Source organism: Hyperoodon ampullatus (genome assembly GCF_949752795.1).
Source record: "Hyperoodon ampullatus genome assembly, chromosome: 1".
NCBI classification, from domain to species: Eukaryota; Metazoa; Chordata; class Mammalia; order Artiodactyla; family Ziphiidae; genus Hyperoodon; species Hyperoodon ampullatus.
This window is the reverse complement of record NC_136914.1, coordinates 81,663,844-81,685,501: the sequence shown is the minus strand read 5'-3', so window position 1 is coordinate 81,685,501 and position 21,658 is coordinate 81,663,844. Positions and strand designations below refer to the sequence as shown.

At 44.9% G+C, this 21,658-nt stretch overlaps 1 protein-coding gene across 6 annotated transcripts in view; it reads right to left on the bottom strand.

Moving 5' to 3' along the window:
• TBC1D1 (TBC1 domain family member 1) overlaps positions 1-21,658 on the bottom strand; it is a gene marked incomplete at its 5' end in the record, with an annotated part of 204,786 nt that overhangs the window by 133,602 nt on the left and 49,526 nt on the right. The window contains one exon of one of the 6 annotated variants that reach the window (XM_079701169.1): positions 3,112-3,141. The exons of the other annotated variants lie outside the window; for them this stretch is intronic. Within the exon in view, the coding sequence (XP_079557295.1) occupies positions 3,112-3,141 (30 nt within the window). Of the gene's footprint in view, positions 1-3,111; positions 3,142-21,658 lie in introns of those variants that run through there. 6 annotated transcript variants of the gene reach the window in all.

Genomic DNA, 21,658 nt, shown 5'->3' with positions numbered 1-21,658 from the left:
TGCAGGGGACACGGGTTCGAGCCCTGGTCCGGGAAGATCTCACATGCCACGGAGCAACTAAGCCCGTGCACCACGACTACTGAGCCCGCGCTCTAGAGCCCTCAAGCCACAACTACTGAGCCCACATGCCACAACTACTGAAGCCCACGCACCTAGAGCCCGTGCTCTGCAACAAGAGCAGCCACAGCAATGAGAAGCCCTCACACTGCAATGAAGAGTAGCCCCCACTTGCCACAACTAGAGAAAGCCCGTGCGCAGCAACAAACACCCAACACAGCCATAAATAAATAGATAAATTTATTTTAAAAAAACAAACTCCAATGTCCCCAGTGAAAGACTAATCAAGAAACCACACCTCTATAAGCCTGGCCTCATTTTAATATAATGCACACCTGCCTTAATGTTCCAGGACATGTCTAATTTTAAAAAGTGTAGCTTAATTTTTCCCTTAACAGATAATCTCTTTGAAATAAAATTCTTCCTTATTTTAGCTTTATTCTTACACCATGAAATTACTCTACATGTTCAGTATTCACACACTACTAATGCAGCACCCAAGAAAAACAAGTTAATGTTCAGGTAACCACCTGCATCAAGTGACACCCACTCCCTTTCTTCCCTAACAGGTGTTGGTCTGCAGTTTACAAATGTCAAAGTAGGAATTATATGTGCAAGTGTTTGTGTGAGGTGTGTGCTCATATGCATTTATGTGTTCTTTAAGGGTCATTCTAAAATCTAATATAAATGTACTTTGGGACTATGAAGTTCTGTGTGTTATCTGTGCCTCTTGTTTATACTTTTAAAACATTTCCTAGTCTAAAATGCAAAGTGTGTTAATGACTTGTCTCTGAACTGAACACCAAACAGGTTCCATAGAAAGCCACTCTTATAATCTATAACCCCAAGAAATGAACTTTCAAAGAGTACCCTCATATTCTAAAAGCTCTCACAGAATAACACATTGTCTACAAAAATCAATTACAAGATGCAGTTTACAATAGCACAACACCTAGAAAAAATGAAATACAAAAGAACTACACTTCTTAAAATTATGCTGACAACTGACATAACTTTACTCGAAAAACATTTCATAGTTTTTTGTTGTTGTTCTGTAGTTTAAACAAATTTGGAATAACATGATTCAGCACTCAGATCAAATTATCAACATGCTGTTCATTTTTTACATGAGCTTTTCAAAAGTACTGCCAGTTGCAGAAAGCTGACAATCCTTGATTTCTTTTTTAAATAAGGCTTTGGCTTGCTGTTTTCACTGTCACCTCTGTAGGCCAATGTAAACAAAAGTCCACCTCACTCCTATAAGTGAAAAGGATCTTATTAAATATGTTTTAGGAAAGTAAATAAAACTATAAAACAGTACTAGCAGTAAGGTTTTCTTAGATTTACCTCTTGATTTTCGAATAAAACAACACAATGAGTCTATTTTTTTCCTTCTTTTGGCCTTGCAGTGTATAACAAAAATAGACTCAAGTCCTCAACCGAGAATGAGTAATATACACACCCTGAATTACTTTTTTTTTTTTTTTTTTTTTTGCGGTACGCGGGCCTCTCACTGTTGTGGCCTCTCCCGTTGCGGAGCACAGGCTCCGAACGCACAGGCTCAGCGGCCATGGCTCACGGGCCCAGCCGCTCCATGGCATGTGGGATCCTCCCGGACTGGGGTACGAACCCGTGTCCCCTGCATCGGCAGGCGGACTCTCAACCACTGCGCCACCAGGGAAGACCCCTGAATTACTTTTTAAACTATATAACATTCTTAAATTTTAGCATTATTTATAAAAGCCAATTAGCTATCACTTCAAGCCAGAAAACCTGGGCATTATTTTTTCTTCAGTACAAAACTACCTTATAACAGCTCACAACTTGTTTGAAAGTCACTTCACTTTACTACTAGCTATGTCTCAGAAAGTGAAGATTCTGGTGAGGATGGGTAGTGCCCGTCTAGTAACTAGTGTTATCCAGCTTCTGTGTCTCCAGTTTATTACCACTTAAATGATACGCAAAGTTTTATCTGTCTCATAAATAGGTATTTATAAAAATGTATTTTAACACTCTAAAAGCGCTGCATCATAACTAGAGATATCACCACCTATTATTTGTAAAGGGTCACAGAACGGCTAACAGGTTCTCCCATTATGAGTTTATTGCTCAACCAACCTGCCATACACCAAGAGCGAGCTCTGCGAAGGGGCTGGCAAAGAGAGGAACCCGTGGGGCGCAAGGAAGGTGCCCCATTAACCCGCCGACCTGTGGAAGCTTTGAGAGCTGCATCACTCAAAACACACAAACACCTGGTACTCCGGGAGGGTATTATTCCATTACTGCCTTCTCAAACTGATGAGAACTCTAGAAATCCACTCCAATCCCTTCAGTTTTGCGATAGCGGAATTGGCCCGGACTCGTAACGCTTAGTGATTCTGAAGGCGCCAATGTTCTGAAAATAAAACTTTAAGGAAATAAAAAGAACTTACTTTAAAATTCAGACTCCGTGCTCGCTTCGGCAGCACATGTACTAAAATTCAAACTCCAAAACCTGCCCCTGGAAACCAGCGAGTTAAAAACAAAGGACATCCTCTAAGCGCACCAAGTTCAGCCTTCGGGAATCCTCAGTGCACTATCCCAGACAACCAAGCACAAACCTGTACCCGGGAGGCTGACGCGCGAGGTCCCGCCGCCGGGAAACGCCTCGCGGTGAATCCGCGGCGTGAGGGTGGGGGGACTTCGGGAGCCGGAGAAGCCCACCCGCCCTGCGTCGAGCCTCACTCTCCCCACCTGTGAAATGGGCGTGACGCCACTGGCCCGTTCGCCCCACGGGGAAGAAAGGCTAATGAATGAGAACCACCTGGTGAATGGCCCGGGCCGCCTTGGCCGCTCTCCGGCAACGGTCCTCGGGCAGCGGGGCGGCCTCGGGCAGCGGGGAGCCCGCGCCGCGGTCGGATTCCCCCCCAAGGCCGCGGGCGCTCTCCGCGCTCCGGACTCCCCGCGGCCCGACGGTTACCAAGGTTCCTCAAGCCGCGCCCGCCCGGACGCCGGCTCCCGGGCCGTCAGCTACCGTAAAGGGCGCCGTCCCGACGCGGCCCCGACGCCGCCTACCTTGGCCACCCAGCTGAACAATGGTGACATCGCGGGCCGGGCGGAGGCTCGTCGCCCGAAGCTCCGGCTCACTCCCGCCGCCGGCCCGAGGGGCGGCGGGCAGCCGGGGGCGGGCTCGGGGCGCGGCGGGGCCCGGGCATGGCTCCCCCCGCGGCGGCGGCGGCGGCGGCGGCGGGCTCCTCCCCACTCGTCACTGCCCCGAGAGGTCGCGCCCGCAGGGCTGCCCGGCCGAGAAAGGGAAGTGGGTGGGAAGAGTGGGGGAGGGGAGCGGAGGGGAGGGAGCGCGGCCGACCCCGCCCCCACCCCGCCCACCCCCACGCTCGGCTCGCGGCGGGAAGTTGGGACGCACGGGGGTCGCCCTCCTCTGGGACGCCCCCGGCTGCGCGGCTACCGGGGGAGGAGTCATAAGCCCTAAGGGCTAGGGACGCGGCTTTCTAGGCCTCTGGGGTCCGTTTCGCCCAACTTTCAGAAAACTAAGAATTCCTCTCCTTGAGGTTCGGTAAAAGCCCCAGAGTTGGAGTGAACACAAAAGCCCGCCCAGCGTTCCAGGGGTTACCGTCGCCCCCGCAGCGTTTCTTCCTAAACGCTCCGGATTGCTGGTAACAAAAGGGCTAGTGTTCCCCTAACTCCTAATACCTTTATATAATCAAAGGTGGTTTTCTTGGAGCCAAAAAACTCAGCTGTTGAGACTAGAAAAGGGGCGGTGGAAAAAGAACCTTCAGTTCCTGCCAGCTGGGAGGTTTCAGCAACGTGAGAAATGTTGGTTTCACCAGTTTTCTTCTCTCCCAAGGCAAGATGATAAGCAGTGTAGTCAGGTTATAGCTACAGAGGTTAAGCTGAGTTTCGAACTCAGACACCCAAGAGTTGCACATTGGAAAAATAAAAAAGGCCAAAGGACACGTTAATGACCAATGTGTAAATATATGTGTCATGTGGAGCCACTCACTGAGTTCCTCAAGCCAAATAGCCACCCTAACCTAACCCCATAATTTTGCTTCCTTCCTCTTGTCATATTAATTGTGCCTTATCTTTATGACAGGCCAGTAGGACATTTTAATGAAGTTCCCCAAATGCCTGGCATCTGAGTTAGGTGGGTATATTCGTTATCCATTGCTGCGTAACAAATTACCCCAAAACTATGAAGCTGGAAACAACAGTTTCTGTGGGTCAAAAATCCGGGGAGCATTTTAGCTGGTCCCTCTGACTCAAGGTCTGTTAGCCAGGGCTGCAGTCATCTCAAGACTGGGACTGAAGGATCCACTTTCAAGCTCATAGTTGTTCCCAGGATTCAGTTCCTTGCAGGCTCTTGGACTTAAGGCCTCAGTTTCTTCCTGCAGCATGTGGTTCTCCCCGTAGGGCTACTCACAATATGGCAGCCTGCATCCCCTAGCACAAGTGATCCAAGAAAAAGCACGTGTCCAAGAAGGAAGTCAATGGTTTTATAAACTAATCTCAGAAGTGACATCCCAAGACTTATGCCGCATTCAGTCTAGTCCACACTCAAGGTGAGGGGATTACACAAGGACATAAATACCAAGAGAGAGCCACGGTACAGGGAGGGGTGTCATCTTTTTTTTCTCCTCCCAGGTAGGGTACATGGGAACAAGATAAATGATAAAGGCATGGTGAAAGTCAAGAGTGATAGCATTCTAACAAAGCCTACCTGGGTACTTGAAAAGGGCCTTCAGAGCATCTTAGGGAAGTGCTATTCTTTCATTCTTTTCAGCAGTGATTGTTCCCAAAAGAAATTAAGAGGTGGAAAATGGGAGTGCATTTGCAGCCATTTAACCAAATCTTTCTCTGTTATCACATTACTTCCCCAAGCAAGCGGAAGAGACAGAGGCTGAGAGCTCCAACAAAGTAAGAGCCTTTATGGCCACTACAGCCTCTCTACTCAAAGTGTGATCCATGGACCAGCTGCCTTGGCATCACCTGGCAATTGTTAGAAATGCAGACTCTCAGACCCTGCCCTAATATCCCGTCCTACGGAGTCAGAACCTTCATTTTACCATGACTTCAGGTGCCTAGGATATACATAAAGTTTGAAATGCACTAGTATATGACATTCACTGACACTGTCCTTAAAAACATGTAACTGACCAACAGCCCCTTGAGAGAACAGCTAAAACTGTCCTTCATCCTTGCGATGGCATGAACTAGCTCAGCAGAGAGAGACCTGGAGAACTACGGGGAAGCAACATCGTTGTGATGGGAGTGGCTGGGCAGCTGAGGACCAGGCATGATAAGCTGGATGGTTGACAAATGTCATCACACACCATCACTCCAATCCCTAGCCTGAGCTCTACGAAAATGCCCAGGACTGAGAAGCAGCTCAGGGGAAAAGGATGAGGGGAACCCAAAATGGACTACAGAAACCTGAATTACCTCCAACTGACTGAGATAAACTTTCTACTTCTTCAGCAGGAGGTAAGAAGGCAAAAAAGAAAAATTACATTAAATTTAGAAGGAAAATTGCACTTCTTGGAAAAAAAAAAAAAAAAGGTTAAGACTAAATCCTGAATATGACAGTTACAGTATGACAGGTGAAATAGGGACATCCAGGCTTCATTGTTTTAACCTGGACCCCTGGACCTCCCTGGTGGCGCAGTGGTTAAGAATCCTCCTGCCAATGCAGGGGATGTGGGTTTGAGCCCTGGTCTGGAAAGATCCCACATGCCGCGGAGCAGCTAAGCCTGTGTGTCACAACTACTGAGCCTGCGCTCTAGAGCCCGCGAGCCACAACTACTGAGCCCACGTGCCACAACTACTGAAGCCCGTGCGCCTAGAGCCTGTGCTCCACAACAAGAGAAGCCACCGCAATGACCGCAATGAAGAGTAGCCCACGCTGGTCGCAGTTAGAGAAAAGCTGGCACACAGCAATGAAGACCCAATGCAGCCAAAAATAAATTAATTAATTAATTAAATAACTAAACCTGGACCCAATTCTCCATGTATATACACATCAATGTGGAGTCTCCTGCAGTTTCTGGTTTGCACTTGCCTAAACCTTACATGATTTTAGATTCAGGTCTCCATCTCCATCTGCTCCAGGTCTCCCTGCCTGATCTGGGCAGAATCACTCATTTAATGGGAACGTAAGAACCTTTCCAGTGGGTGGACTTGATAGTAATGTCTGGGGCTCTAACACTAAATATTACATGAAAGTTCTTCATTCCCTGCCAACATGTAGCTTGCCAACAGAAATTCTATTGTAATCTGGAAGTTCATTAAAGGGAAACTTTTACATCAGACCATCTAACAGATCTCACATTCAAAACAATTTTCCTTAAAATCTATTTCTCCCATCTGAAAAATGTATCCTTCTCTAAGAAACTGTATATTCCCCCAGGGAAGGACTGTATGTAGAGGGGGCATGGATAATTTTTAATAGCTCCCCATTGATTCTTTTTCAGCCAGAATCGAGAACGCTTACAGACAGAATAATCATTGCTCAAAGATGCTGATGGTTCCCAGCCCTGATTTTCTATCAGAGTTACCTGTGATGACAAGGCGAGTGGGTGAGGAAGGAGGGCAGATGATATGGCTGCTCTGTGGCAGGGTGGAATGCTCAGAGACCTCAAAGAGCAGGTAGGTCATATAAATGTGTGCAGAGGGCCAGGTGTGAGACAATAAGGAATGAATGAACTGTGGCATCTTGGAGAATGCATGCTCAATTATTAAAACACTCCACCCAGCCAAGCAAAATGTGTGAGCTTGGAGGAGCGTGTATGGGGGGGGGGCGGGCAGGGAGAGAGAGAGAGATTCTGATTATCAGCCAGGATTGAGAACCGCTTGCATAGTTCTAGATCCCTTGTTTAAAAAAAAAACTAAAAAAAACAACAGTTGCTCTGTGGAGAGCAATAGGCCTATCTGAATAGGACTGCAGAGATCTAAATAAGTAGGATCTACAGAAAATCTGAGACTACTGTCTAAGTAACTTTAAAAGGAAGCTTTAATGTCTCACCATCAGTTTTCCTGAGACATTAAAGGAGGACTAAAAAGGGAGGTGAACCCAGGAACTGGAAGAGGTGCTCATCTACTAAGCCTGACCATAACTCCCCGAATAAATCTGACACTCCTGCCCTTCTGTGGTCTTCCTTTGAAGAGGAGCAAGGGTCAAGGACAGCAATACCTCCTGAGAGTTCAGGAGATGCTGACAGGCTGCTCTCCACCAACTGAAATGTGGAGGGCGCAGAGGTAGGAAGCATGACCTCACTCTGCAACCTGTTCCTCCCCACCACAAGACCTGGTTAAAAATAGAGCCATTGTGACACCAGCTCCACAAGGAAACTCAACTTGGTTTCAAGTGAATCAGAACCCCTTGGCACTTGGTAACTAGGATTCTAACAGCAGTTACTATGTGTTTTGTTTTGGCTTTTCTTCCCACATCACCATGCTATTCTGGGACACCAGGTAAGTGTCCTACAATTCAACTAAATTCTGACACTATCTACCTGGAGCTTGTATCAGATCCCAAAGAATATGGGCTCAGTCCTACAAGACTGCCCTCCCTCCCAACTTCAGACACCAATCCCAAGTCCAGGGTGTCACCTGTGCCTCTGACCAACCGGGTCCAATGACCCCATCCTTGGGTTCCATTAATTTGCTAGAGTAGCTCACAGAACTCAGGGAAACATTTTACTTACTAGATCACCAGTTTATTATAAAAGGATATAACTCAGGAACAGCAGAATGAAAGAGATGCACAGGGCAAGTTATGGGGAACAAGGTGCCGCGGGGGGAACTTTCCATGCTCTTTCTCAAATACCACTCTCCTCAAACCTGCACCTGTTTACCAACCCCGAAGCTCTCCAAACCCCATCCTTTTTGGTTTTTATGGAGGCTTCATACATAGGCATGATTGATTACATCATTGGCCTTTGGCAATTGAACCCACTCTCCAGCCCCTCTCCCTTCCTTGGAGTTCAGGGGGTGGGACTGAAAGTTTCAACCCTCTAATCACAAGCTTGGTTCCCCTAGCAACCAACCTGCATGCTAAAGGGACCTAGGGGCTTTCCAAAAGTCAACTGATTAACATAACAAAAGACACTTTCATTGTTCTCTTCGCAGGAAATTCCAAGGGTTTTAGGAGCTCTGTTCGGGAAAGGGGGAAAAAGCCCAAAAATATATTTCCTATTATAAATCACGATATCACAACAACTGACCAAGAATCTATTCAGTTCGTGAATATTCATTAGCACCTATTGTGTAAAGAAACATGTGTCCTAGCAAGGAATAGCAAAGATGATCAGACCTGAAGCATAGGCACACAGCGTAGCAGGGAAGAGTGAAAAGTGCCAAGAGAAGGGCCCAGGTGAAGCTCCACCGAGTCCCAAAGGAACGAAAGATAACTTCCGGCTGCAAAGGCAGAGCCAGCATCCTGGCTGGAAGACATCAGGACTTTTACAGATGGAGATGAGGGAGTGGGGTTTCCAAGAAGAAGAACCAGCTGACATGAAGGATTGGTGCTCATCTCTGAAAATCAAGCCTTACCAGGACAGATAGAATAGAAATCAGAGCTCACATTGCAGAGAGAGCATTTTAGTAAATGGTAGTTTGGGGGTGTGCAGTCATCCCTCACTGACATAAAAATTTGTTTCCAGAAAAAATATATATTTTAAATAAATAAATAAATATTTATTTGGTTGCACCGGGTCTTAGTTGCGGCAGTCAGGCTCCTCAGCTGTGGCATGAGAACTCTTAGTTGCGGCATGCACGTGGGATCTAGTTCCCTAACCAGGGATCGAACCTCAGCCCCCTGCACTGGGAGCGCGAAGTCCTATCCACTGCACCACAAGGGAAGTCCCCAGAAAAAATATTTGCTGAGATACTATCAAATCCAAAAAAGTCATGAAATTTGTCCCTCTGTATGAATTGAAAATATATGTCCATGAAAACAATTGTAATGAATGTTCACAATAGCATTATTTATAATGGCTAAAAAGTGGAAACAACCCAAATGTCCATCGACTGATGAATGGATAGTGTAGCCACACAACAGAATATTATTTGGTCATAAAAAGTGAAAAATTACCAATGCATGCTACAACGTAAATGGACCCTGAAAACATTATGCTAAGTGAAAGAAGCCAGACACAAAATACTATATATTGTATAGTTCCATTTATAAGAAATATCCAGGGCTTCCCTGGTGGCGCAGTGGTTGAGAATCTGCCTGCCAATTCAGGGGACACGGGTTCGAGCCCTGGTCTGGGAAGATCCCACATGCCACAGAGAAACTGGGCCCGTGAGCCACATCTACTGAGCCTGCGCATCTGGAGCCTGTGCTCTGCAACAAGAGAGGCCACAACAGTGAGAGGCCCGCGCACCGCGATGAAGAGTGGCCCCCGCTCACCGCAACTAGAGAAAGCCCTCGCACAGAAATGAAGACCCAACACAGCCAAAAAATAAATAAATACATTTATTAAAAAAAAAAAAAAGAAATATCCAGAATAGACAAATCAAAAGAGACAGAAAGATTCGTAGTTTCCAGGGATTGGGGAGCAGGAAACATGGAGAGTGACTGCTAAAGAGTATGAGGTTTCTTTTAGAGGTGATGAAAATATTTTGGAATTAGATAGTGGTTATGTTATGGTTACACAACTTTCTGGATATACTAAACCCCCAAATTTCATGGCATGTGAATTATATCTCAATTTTTAAAATCCGTCTATGTGATGATGGTTTAATGACTTTACATAAATTATCTCCCTAAGCTTGTATAATAATGGAACCCACACTTCAAAGGGCTAGTTTCAGGATTAAATGGGATGCATATAAAGCACTCAGACTGAATCCTTGCACACAGTAGGTGCTTAGAAAATGTTAGCGGATGTTAGCTATAGGATAAGGAGGAGGACAAGGAGGGGGAGGAGGGGAAGGGGAAGAAGAAGAAGGAGGAGCAGGAGGAGGAGAAGGAGGAGAAGAAGAAGAAGGAGGAGGAGGGGGAAGGGGAGGAGGAGGGGGAGGGAGGGGAGGGGAGGAGGAGAAGAAGAAGGAGGAGGAGGGAGGGAGGAGAAGGAGGGAAGGAGGGGGGAGGGGAGGGAGGGGAGGGGAGATGGAGGGAGGGGGAGGGGGAGAGGGAGGGGAGGAGGCGGAGGGGGAGGGGAGGAGGAGGAGGACAAGGAGAAGAAGAAGAAGGAGAAAGAGAAGGAGAGGGAGAAGAAGAAGGAGAAGGAGAAGGAGAAGAAGGAGAAGGAGAAGGAGGAGGAGAAGAAGAAGAAGAAACTTCAGTAGCAGCAGTAGCAGTGATTGTTGTAGGTTAATGATGGGTATGTGTGATGGTTAATCTTCATGTGTCACTAAGGGCTGCCCAGATAGCTGGTCAGCATTATTTCTGGTGTGTCTGTGAGGGCGTTTCTGGAAGAGATTAGCATTTGAACTGGTCAACTGAGTAAAGAAGATCGCCCTCATGAACGTGTGGTGGACATAATCCCATCCATTGAGGTTCTGAATAGAACAAAAAGGTGGAGTAAGAGAGAACGCTCTCTCTCTCTCTCTTTCTGCGTGACTGAGACCGCCATCTTCTCCTGCCATCAGACATCAGTGCTCCTGGTTCTCAGGCCTTTAGACTCAGACCAGGACTTAAATCATCAGCCCTCCCGATTCTCAAGCCTTCAGACTTATACTGAAATACACCACTGGATTTCCTGGTTCTCCAGCTTACAGATGGCAGATCATGGGACTTCTTGGTCTCCATAACCACATGAGCCAATTACTGTAATAAATCTCCTCTTACATACCTCTCTCTAATATATCCTATTGGTTCTGGTTTTCTGGAGACCCCTAATACAGTATGACTATTGTAAATACAGAAACAGAACAGAAGTGATGGGCTGGAGATCTCAAGTTCGTGGCTGGGTTTATAGACAAACAGTTGAGAGCAAAGAAGAGATTGTGTGTTAGCCAAAACTAATTCTGGCACGGGTGGGTCCCCCGACATATCTCAATATTTTCCTCTCCCTTTTTATGGGTTGCTATGTCTAGCGGTATGACTGTGCTCCATTTGTTACCTTCACTCTATAAGCCATGCCGAGAATCATCCAAGTTTTGCTGGTAAATTCCTGTCATTCCGGTCAGAGACTTGGTGTGCACAAGCATTACTGGCCTGTCACACTTTCAGAGAGTTCAGATATTCCTCACTAAGAAATGGATCCTGCTCACTCACACTGCTAATCTCGTTTTTCTCTTCCCCACACATACTGTGTCTCATTACCTGTCTACATCTCTTGCTTTCTCTCAGGCACGCACTTGTACTCACATTTTAAATGATGCCAGATTCAAAATGGAGTCTTTGGGTGGCAAGACTATTTGAAGACCAACCTGAGAGCAAAGGATGCTCAATAAATTGGTGAATAAGTGAAAGTACAGAGTGGAAAGATAAATTTTGTGAAGACTGGAGAGTTGAGGAAGATGGCGGAAGAGTAAAACGCGGAGATCACCTTCCTCCCCACATATACATCAGAAATACATCTACACGTGGAATTGCTCCTATAGAACACCTACTGAACACTGGCAGAAGACCTCAGACCTCCCAAAAGGCAAGAAACTCTCCAAGTACCTGGGTAGGGCAAAAGAAAAAAGAAAAAACAGAGACAAAAAAATTTTGTGAAGATTTATTTGGAAGTAGACAATACATTCAGCTGAAGCTGAATTAGCTGAAGAACACTCTACTTTGACAGAGCTGTGTCAACGTTTAAATTAAGGTCTCTGATGTCATGTTTTGATTTTGTGCATCAAGTTGTAGTTTGTTAGCCAGAGTAACAGTAAACAAATTTAACAAGAACATTTTTAGTGTTCTCAAGCTCCAGCCACCTTCACTACATTGCAGAATTAAAAGCTGGCTGGGAATTCCCTGGCGGTCCAGTGGTTAGGACTCGGTGCTTTCACTTCCAGGGGCCCTGGTTCAATTCCCTGGTCAGGGAACTAAGGTCCCGCAAGCGGTGAGGCACAGCCAGAAAAAAAAAAATAAATAAAAACTGGATGAAGCCCAGCTAGAAATCCTGAGAAGTCTCTGCAGTGTAAAAAGGGAGCCATTGGACTTGTAACTCTAGAGCTCTAGAGGGAATGAGAGAGTAACAAATCCCCCCCAAAATAAAGTTCACACCAGTGAACATTTTGGGGTTGCCATTTTTTCTCTCTGCACTCAGCAGTCTTATTAGAATAGAAATTTACTTTATGATGCAAACTTCTCTCTTCAGTAGAAATAACAATCAATTCGTTTCACTGTGACATTTCAAAAGCAGCTAAATTAATATATTTTGCTATTGAAATATCTGTTCTCGTCTCAATATTTTGCTTAATATATACAGTAACTGTGTTCACTTTTTAGCTGGTAAGACATTCCAAAAATAGAAACAGTGTTTTTCTATTTTTAGCTCAGTCTATAAAGTTTAAACAAATAATCTTTCCAAAGTATTGCACACACATGTTTCAAATTCATGGAAAAACCCAGTGGCAATGAGCTCATAAAAGAAAACACAGTGAAAATTTGGAGTCAAAAGATTTTTGATATCCTCACCCTGTGTTAAAACTAAACAGAGATGCTTAGCTTTCAACTCAGATATTTTAATTATAATTTATAATAGGAACATGAAAAACACCACTTAGCATAGTACTAATTTCACCAGAAAATAACTTTTTTTTCCTACACTGAAAGTTATGTTTTTCCTTAAAAAATTAGACTGAAAAATGTCAATTCCTGTTTCCTGGTCAAATCTATTAGTGAATAAAAATCAGACCAAAGCTTCCTTTTCCCCTTCTTTCATAGTAAATCATAATTTCCTTTTTTCCCCCAATAAAGGTGGTTTAGTTTACCCTTGATTAGAGTGATTTCTCACTTCTAAAACAATTTATTTGTTCAATTTCATCCAGTTCTTTAAATGTGTTATGTTTCAATCCGGCAATCGCACTCCTTGTTATTTACCCAACTGAGTTGAAAATTTATGTCCACACAAAAACCTGCACACCGCTGTTTATAGCATCTTCATTCATGATTACCAAAACTTGGAATAAACCAAGATGTCCTTTAGGAGGTGAATGGATAAATAAACTGTGGTACATAGAGACAATGGAATATGATTCAGTGCTAAAAAGAAATGAGTGATCAAGCCATGAAAAGACATGGAGGAACCTTAAATGTACATTACTAAGTGAAAGAAGTCAATCTGAAAACACTACATACATACAGCATGATTCCAACTATATACGGCATTCTGGAAAAGGCAAAACTATGGAGACAGTAAAAAGATCAGTGGTTGCCTGTGGTTGGGGGTGGGAGAGAAGGGATGAGTAGGCAGAGCACAGAGGACTTTTAGGGCAGTGACAGTACTTTTTATGGTATTATAATGATGGATACATATCCATCATTATGGATGGATGTATGGCTATACATATATTTGTCCAAACCCATACAACGTACGACACCAAGAGTGAATCCTAATGTAAGCTATGGAATTTGGGTGATAATGATGTGTCAGTGAAGGTTTGCCAACTGTTACAAATGTACCATTCTGGTGAGGGATAGGGATGTTGATAACGCGGCAGGCTATGCATTTGGTGGTGGGGGGGTGGGGGTTATATGGGAAATACCTTCTGCTCAATTTTGCTGTGAACCTAAAACTGCTCTTTAAAACCCCCTGAAAAAAACCAAGTTTTAAACATCAGTGAAACTCCCTGTCAATGCTCTCAGTATTTTGTGTGTGTGCTTCTGTATTTTGGATCAGAACTGCACAGCAAGCACCCAGAAAGGGGCAGAGTGACTCTTCCATGTCCGATACCTGTTCCTGGTACAGAGCCACGCACTCTGCACAGTCATGCAAAACAGTTCGTGTCTGTTTCCTCACCAGAGCTTGAGAGTCCGATAAAAAGTCCACCGAGCCATGTACACTCACACTTCCCCAAGAGGCGTGTGCCGGACTCTGCTCGGTGCAATGCTCAGGTGCACCGAACGAGTATACTTTCCAGAAGCTAAGATCCACGTGCTATGTTCTTAGGTCCATGCCCCTCTAAAAACTTTAAGATTAAACAGTCTCTCTGGGCTCACTCCTTAGCAAGGGAATGCATAGGTTATAAAATAAACCAGCACCTGCTTCCTGGTCTCTATTCACAGCTGGGGAAGGTATATAACTTATGTTGGCTTTGACAGGAAATGCAAAGGCTGAGAAGATACAAGAAGGAGGAAATGGCTTCTCTTTTCCATTTGTGTTGGAATCACCTTCCGTTTCTTGCTTGTAAGTGGAGAAGCCTGAACACGGCTCTCCTCACCTGGAGTTTTTCAAAAATGGTAGAGGTTATGCTGAGTGAGGTTAAGATAAATTCAACCTTCAGGTGATGGTCAGGATTTATCTAAAGTGATCAGATTGATTTGCACCCAGCCCTTTGGAGCCTTTCTCTCTGCGGAGGCAGCGTGGCTTCAGAGACAGCCCAGCAGGAACAGGGGGCTGGGCATCCAGTTGGGCACAGCTAGCTTCTACTTGCCCATGACTGGCTGTGTGACCTCAGGCAGCTCATGTTGCATCTCTGGACCTGTTTTCACCTTGTAAATTTTGGATGTTAGACTCATGATCTCCAAGGTCCCTTCCAACCTTCCCTCAGGAACGCTATGGAATATGTACTAAATTAAATGCCCATGATGAGTTTGTTCCTGGCAACCTTAGCTCAGGGTCAAGGTACAAATAAAACATACCAGCTCCCCAGTCTCAAGGTCTCAAGGGTGCCAACTTGGAACTTTTCCAACCTACAGTTGGTTTCTTGCCTCAGGGGAAAAGACGACAAGAACAAATGCCTACAGTACAGTGCAGGGGTCACCTGCCTCCTGTTTGAGGTACTCCTTCTCCAAGATCGAGGGTCAGGAAGGAACAACATCCACTGAACACGTATTACACGCCAAGTGCTTTCATATATTCTCATTAATGCTCACAACTCCAAAGCCATGGGGGCTGGACCTCCCAGAGCCCTGGGGGCCAGACCCCTCCCTGAAAAGCTGTAGGGGCAAACTTCTGCTCCACTGTGTCCAGAAGGTGGGACCTGTGCCCCAGCGGGGCTGACGGGCAGAGAATCAAGCCAGAGGATTATGCTAAAGCCTTAAGATCTCATGGAGTTTGCCTTGTAGTTTCAACTTACTTGGGCCCTATCACCTTCTTCTCTCTTGATTTCTCTCTTTTGGAATAGGATTGTCTATCCCACGCCTGGCCCAGTATTGTACCCCAGAAATACGTAAATTGTTTGATTTCACAGGTTCACAGCTAGAGAGAATTTGCCTCAGGCTGAATCATATCTCGACTCTCACCCATACCTGATTTAGATGATATTTAGATGAGGCTTTGGACTTTAGACTTTTGAGTTGATGGTGGGATGTAATGAATGTATTTTGCATATAAGAAAGACATGAATTTGGGGGGATCAGAGACAGAATGCTATAGAATGAATGTTTGCATCCTCCCAAAATTCCTATGTTAAAACCCAATCCCGGACTTCCCTGGTGGCACAGTGGTTAAGAATCCGCCGGCCAATGCAGGGGGCATGGCTTCCAGCCCTGGTCTGGGAAGCCCACATATGCCGTGGAGCAAGTAAGCCCGTGCGCCACAACTACTGAGCCTGCACTCTAGAGCCTGCGAGCCACAACTAATGAACCCTCGTGCCACAACTACTGAAGCCCGCATACCTAGAGCCCGTGCTCCGCAACAAGAGAAGCCACCGCAATGAGAAGCCCGCGCACCACAACAAAGAGTAGCCTCCGCTCACCGCAACTAGAGAAAGCCCGCGCGCAGCAACGAAGACCCAACGCAGCCAAAATTAAATAAATAAATAAATTTATTTTAAAAAAACAAAAAACAATCCCCCAGGGCCTTTGGGGATGATTAGGTCATGAAGGTGAAGCCCTCATGAATGGGATTAATGCCCTTATAAAAGAGACTCCAGAGAGATCTTTCTTCCCTTCCACCATGTGAGGATACAGCAAAAAGACAGCCGTCTATGAACTAGGAAGACAAATCTGCCGGCACCTTGATCTGGGACTTCCCAGCCTCCAGAACTGTGAGAAATAAATTTCTGCTGTTTATAAGCAACCCAGTCTCTCTGTGTGTGTATATATATATATACATATTTTTTGTGTGCATGTTTGTTATAGCATCTCAAACAGACTAAGACAAGTACTAATAATAGTAATAGAACATGATGTGTATTGAGTGCTTACTGTCTACCTGACACTGCTAACACCAGCAAAACTTTGAATTGCGCTCTTTAGGGATCAGGCATTTGCTCTAAGCATTTACAGTGCATGAGGCTGTGACCCGGATTACCCTGTTTAGGATGGGGAAACTGAAGGGGCAGAACCAAGATTCGGGCTCAAGCACTATGTCAACTTAACCACTTCACTACCCTAAATATCTCAAAACTCTGCTGCAAGCTGTTATTTATTATTTTGCAAGCAAGGAAGCAGAGGTTGAGCAATGTAAAATCAATCATTCACCCAAGGTCTTACTTGGGTAGACCTGAGGCTCTCTCTGCAATGTCAGAAAAGCAAATGGCCCTAAGCGCTATCAACACAGAGCTTTGTGCTCTAAGATTTCAGGTATCTAGTCTGGCCAACAGAGGTTCTCGAGACAGCCACCAGCTTGCAGCCAACAGCGGGCTCTGTCAGGGCAGAAGTTCTGCCTCTCTCTTAGAGCCAGGGGCTGAGCCAATGACAGCTAGACTAGATGGATGTGAGCTTGAAATGGCAGCAGATTTTAATGAATCAACAAATGAATAAGAGAGAAAGGGAAGGAAGAAAAGCTAGTTCTCTTTGAGGCTAAGGCAGCAGGGCCCTTCCCAAGGGTCCAGCTGGGCCAGGGGCTAGTAAGAAAGAAGTGAGGTTGCAGCAGGCTCCCCAATGAGGCCACGCTGGGGGCTGGCAAGACAGACCTGACCTGAAGCCAGAACAAAGCATGGACTGGGCTATTGGGTGTTGGGGAGGTGGGAGCAGTGGTTCTCCCTGTGAAAAGTTGGCCTGGCGGATGAGCTGGGGACCCTGACCTCCCAGTGCCCAGGAAATTCAGCTCGATGGGGTATGGCCCCTGCACAGCTTAATGAGAATCTGATTCTTGGATTGGATATATCAGTGGATCCAGGACAAGGTTTCCTTATGTGAAAAACAACACCGTGCCCTTTCTCTCCAAGGGTCCACAGCTGGCCAAATCCAAGAAAGAGGCACAGAGCTCCTCTGGGCCAACAAATGCTGCTTTATAGTTTTAATCCAACCAGCAGTGATTTCAGGTATCCAACCCTGGCCCACCATGTGCACAGCAATGGAACTTAAGCCACTTAAGTATCTCCATTAATTCACGAAGTCACTTGATAAATATCTATGGCGCACATCACACACCCGTCCCTAGGGATGCTACAGTAAACAAGCCGCCCCCCCAGAGGAACATCATAGGATCCAGTGGGCCCATACAGCAAGCAAACAGGAAACTGCATGACCAAGTGAGAAGTGCTGCTAGAAGGAAAAGAGAAGTTGCTAAGAAAGCATGCAGAGAAGGCATTTGGGGTGGGTGGCGGAGAGGGGGGTGTGTGGAGGTGGGGAGTGGTCTAAGACTTGCAAGCAGCGTATGAAGCTGAAGGGCTTAAGGACACACCCAAAGGCCAAGTAGAAACTACCCACTGCAGGGTAAAAGATGATTACTAATCTACAATGATACTGGACTTTTTATTACGTATGGCATTCTTGTTTTCTAAGGTTTTCTCCTTAATTATAAAATATTTCAAAAAACTTAAATAGAATAATATGACAGATACGCAGGTAGTTACCACCCAGTTTTAACAGTTTTAAATATTTTGCACATATGTACATTTTTTTAAAAGAAGTAAAGTGTTACTTATAGAGCTCTTCCCCTCCATCCCCAGAGGTAACCACCATCCTGCAGTGGGTGTATCTTCCCCCGCCTCTGTTTTTATATATTAACCACATAGGTATCAATCCACAAACAATATAAAGTAGCATTTTGTACTTTTACATTTTTCCCTACATGGTGTCATAGTGTATATATTCTTTTAGAAATTGCTTTTTTATATTCAGCACTGTGTTATTTTAACTGCTGAATGGTATTCAATTGTATTAAGTTGCATGATTATTGCACAATTTAATGATCTCTTCCCTTTTTGATGGAAATCTAGACACCCTCCCTTTTTTTTTTTTTTTGCCATAGCAGCAACACCCTTATACTTGTCTCTTCATGCACGTGTCCATGATGTATCCCTAGAAATGGAATTGCTGGGTTAAGGGTATTCACATCTCCAGCTGTACGCTTATGGCCACATTCTGCTGCCACTGGGCCAGTTTATACTCCCACCTGCATGCTTATGCTCCTGTTTCCTCACATCCTCGCCAATCCTGATGTTACCAAGCTCTTAAATCTCGCTAATCTACAGTGTGATATGTTATTTTTCTCACTTTAATCTGCCTTTCCTGGGACTTCCCTGGTGGCACAGTGGTTAAGAATCTGCCTGCCAATGCAGGGGACATGGGTTTGATCCCTGGTCCAGGAAGATCCCACAGGCCATGGAGCAACTAAGCACCGCAACTACTGAGCCCCCGTGCCTAGAGCCTGTGCTCCTCAAAAAGAGAAGCCAACGCAATGAGAAGCACGCACACCACAACGAGAAGCACGCACACCGCAACGAAGAGTAGCTCCCGTTCACCGCAACTAGAGAAAGCCTGTGTGCAGCAATGAAGACCCAATGCACCCAAAAATAAAAATAAAATAAATAAATAAATAAATAAATAAATAAGTCTGCTTTTCCCTGGTTGCTAGTGAGTTGCCCATCTTTTCATATGTCAAATGGCTATTCAAGTTTCCTCCTCTGTAAATTGCCTATTCACATTGTCAGGCCATTTTTCTACTGGGTTGTCTTTTTTAAAAAAATTGATTTGTAGAAATCCACTATATATTCTGGATATTAATTCTTACCAATTGTTCTTTGACTTAACAATTATTTAGAAGCAATACTATTAAGATAATCAGTTAAAAGATGAGTGTAGTCTCTTAAATATGCACACCTTCAACCAAATGCTTTTTTACTGACTTTAGCAGAGGACCTGGCTTGTATTTTCTTAATGGTTTCATATTCCAAGGCCAAGGGCAGCATATGCAAACAGATGTCTGAAAAGAAGAGTTCATGTTCATTGCCGAAGAGATACCTACACTAAATGATTAATTACTGTCCTGGAGATGTTAAAGACCCTCAGAGAAGCTGCAAGCCCTGTGCTGATGACAGACATACTTTAAATCAAAGACCAAGTTATCATTGGATTTAGGGTGATTTTTTTTTTTTTTTTGCGGTATGCGGGCCTCTCACTGTTGTGGCCTCTCCTGTTGCGGAGCACAGGGTCTGGACGCGCAGGCTCAGCGGCCATGGCTCACGGGCCCAGCCACTCCGCGGCATGTGGGATCTTCCCGGACCGGGGCACGAACCCATGTCCCCTGCATCGGCAGGTGGGCTCTCAACCACTGCACCACCAGGGAAGCCCTAGAGTGATTTTTAAAACATTTTCATTTCTATTCAGTTTTTTGTTCAACTTGCTTTATTTCAGTTTAGAGTTTGACTTTTTATCATTCTTCATAATAATCCTGAAAAAAAATCAAAATAATAACCAAAAATTATCACAACTATTAACATCCTCATAACTAAATCCACAGACTGGAAAGTTATCATCCTGTTAAACCTCTTTGTTTACAGGTGAAGTCTGAGAGGCTAAGAAATTTATTCATTCATTCATTGAACAAATATTTATTCAGCTTCTACTGTAACAAATATCATTTAGGTGCTTACTGTGTATTAAGCTAAGAATTTCATTTGAATTTAGATATTTAACATTTAAACATTAAACATCTAAACATTTAACAGAATTTAGACACATTTAGTGTCTCTAATGACAGTTTTAGAGGTAAAATTTTGGAAGTTACATAGCTTGCACAAAGTCCATGGCCCGTCAGTGGAGGAGGTGGGGTTAAGACCCAGGGATTCTGATGCCAGCAATACTTCCAGTCTTATCATAGGATATGCCTGGGGTGCTTGGCCTGAGTTTGAAACACAGAGATATGAAAGCTGCAGGAGAACAGGGCCCTGGCATTCACACAATATCATGTCCTCTTTCATAGATGAAACCCAGTTCTGGTGAAGGCAGCAATGGATAGGCAGGAGCTTATGCCCACACCTAATAGAAACTCATCTTTGCCTGGCACACTGACCCAAGACAAAGATTACTTACATAGAGAACCCACCAGAGGGTCAGCTCCTGGGAAAGAGTAAGTACTTAGTCTTCATGGTGAACCAACCAGACACGGTCTCTGCCCTCATAGGCTTCACAATCTAGTAGAGAAGACAGGCAATAAGCAAATAAGGAAACCAGCTAAATGTGTAATTACACAGTATGGCTAAGTGCCATGAAGGAAGGGAACAAGGTAATGTGGGAGAGAAAGGCTCATGGGCAAGGGACTTACTTTAGAATGTGTAGTCAATAGGCCTCTATTAACACTAAAACTGAGACCCAAATGAGTCAGCCATGGCACAAGTTAGGAGAAAACCTTGTGCAAAGGCTCTGCAAATGGAAGGAAAAAAGTATCTCTGTGGGTAGAGCAGAGAGAGTCAGGTAGAAAATGGCTCAAGATAAAGGCAAGGGACAGATTTCTCAAGGACTTGAAGGCTATGGTAAGGTGCTGTACTTTTTTCTAAATGTCATGGGGAACTATTGGTGGGTTAGGTAGTGGAGTTACATGATTGAATTCTTTACTCAGTCACTCTGACCATTAAATAGAGAAAGGAATACTGGAGTCAGAGGTGGGAACAATAGACCAGTTCTCCAGTTAGGAGGCCATTGTGATGGTGGCTTGGATCAGGATAGTGACAGTGAAAATTAGGTAGAAGCAGATGGACTCAAGACATATTTTGGAAACAGAACCAACAGGACTCACAAATGGAAGGTAGAGTATGAGTGAGAGAGAATGATCAAGGATGACCTTTAGATTCAAAAAAATGTGAATAAAGAACCACTTAAAATTATTTTTCAAACATTTTATGGTCTGTCTCGAATTTTTATTTTATTTTATTTTTTCTGCGGTACGCGGGCCTCTCACTGTTGTGGCCTCTCCCATTGCGGAGCACAAGCTCCGGACACGCAGGCTCAGCGGCCATGGCTCACGGGTCTAGCCAGTCTGCGGCATGTGGGATCTTCCCGGACCGGGGCATGAACCCGTGTCCCCTGCATCGGCAGGCGGACTCTCAACCACTGCGCCACCAGGGAAGCCCTCGAATTTTTAAACTTAACAAACCTCCAGGGAGAAATGTGAGGGGGAGAGAAGGTCACAAAATTATGACTCTTCTATAAGGAACAGTGTGGCAGTCTAGGACTGAGATTTTGTATCTCTTCTGGAGGTCAACTCTTGAGCATCCTTTGCTTGGGAAGGAATCTGGACCCTTGGCCTCTGGCTGCCTCATATGGTTCGTAAGCAGCCATATCTAGCTGGCTTTTTGTGAAATAAGATGCTCAGAGACATAACTATCACCC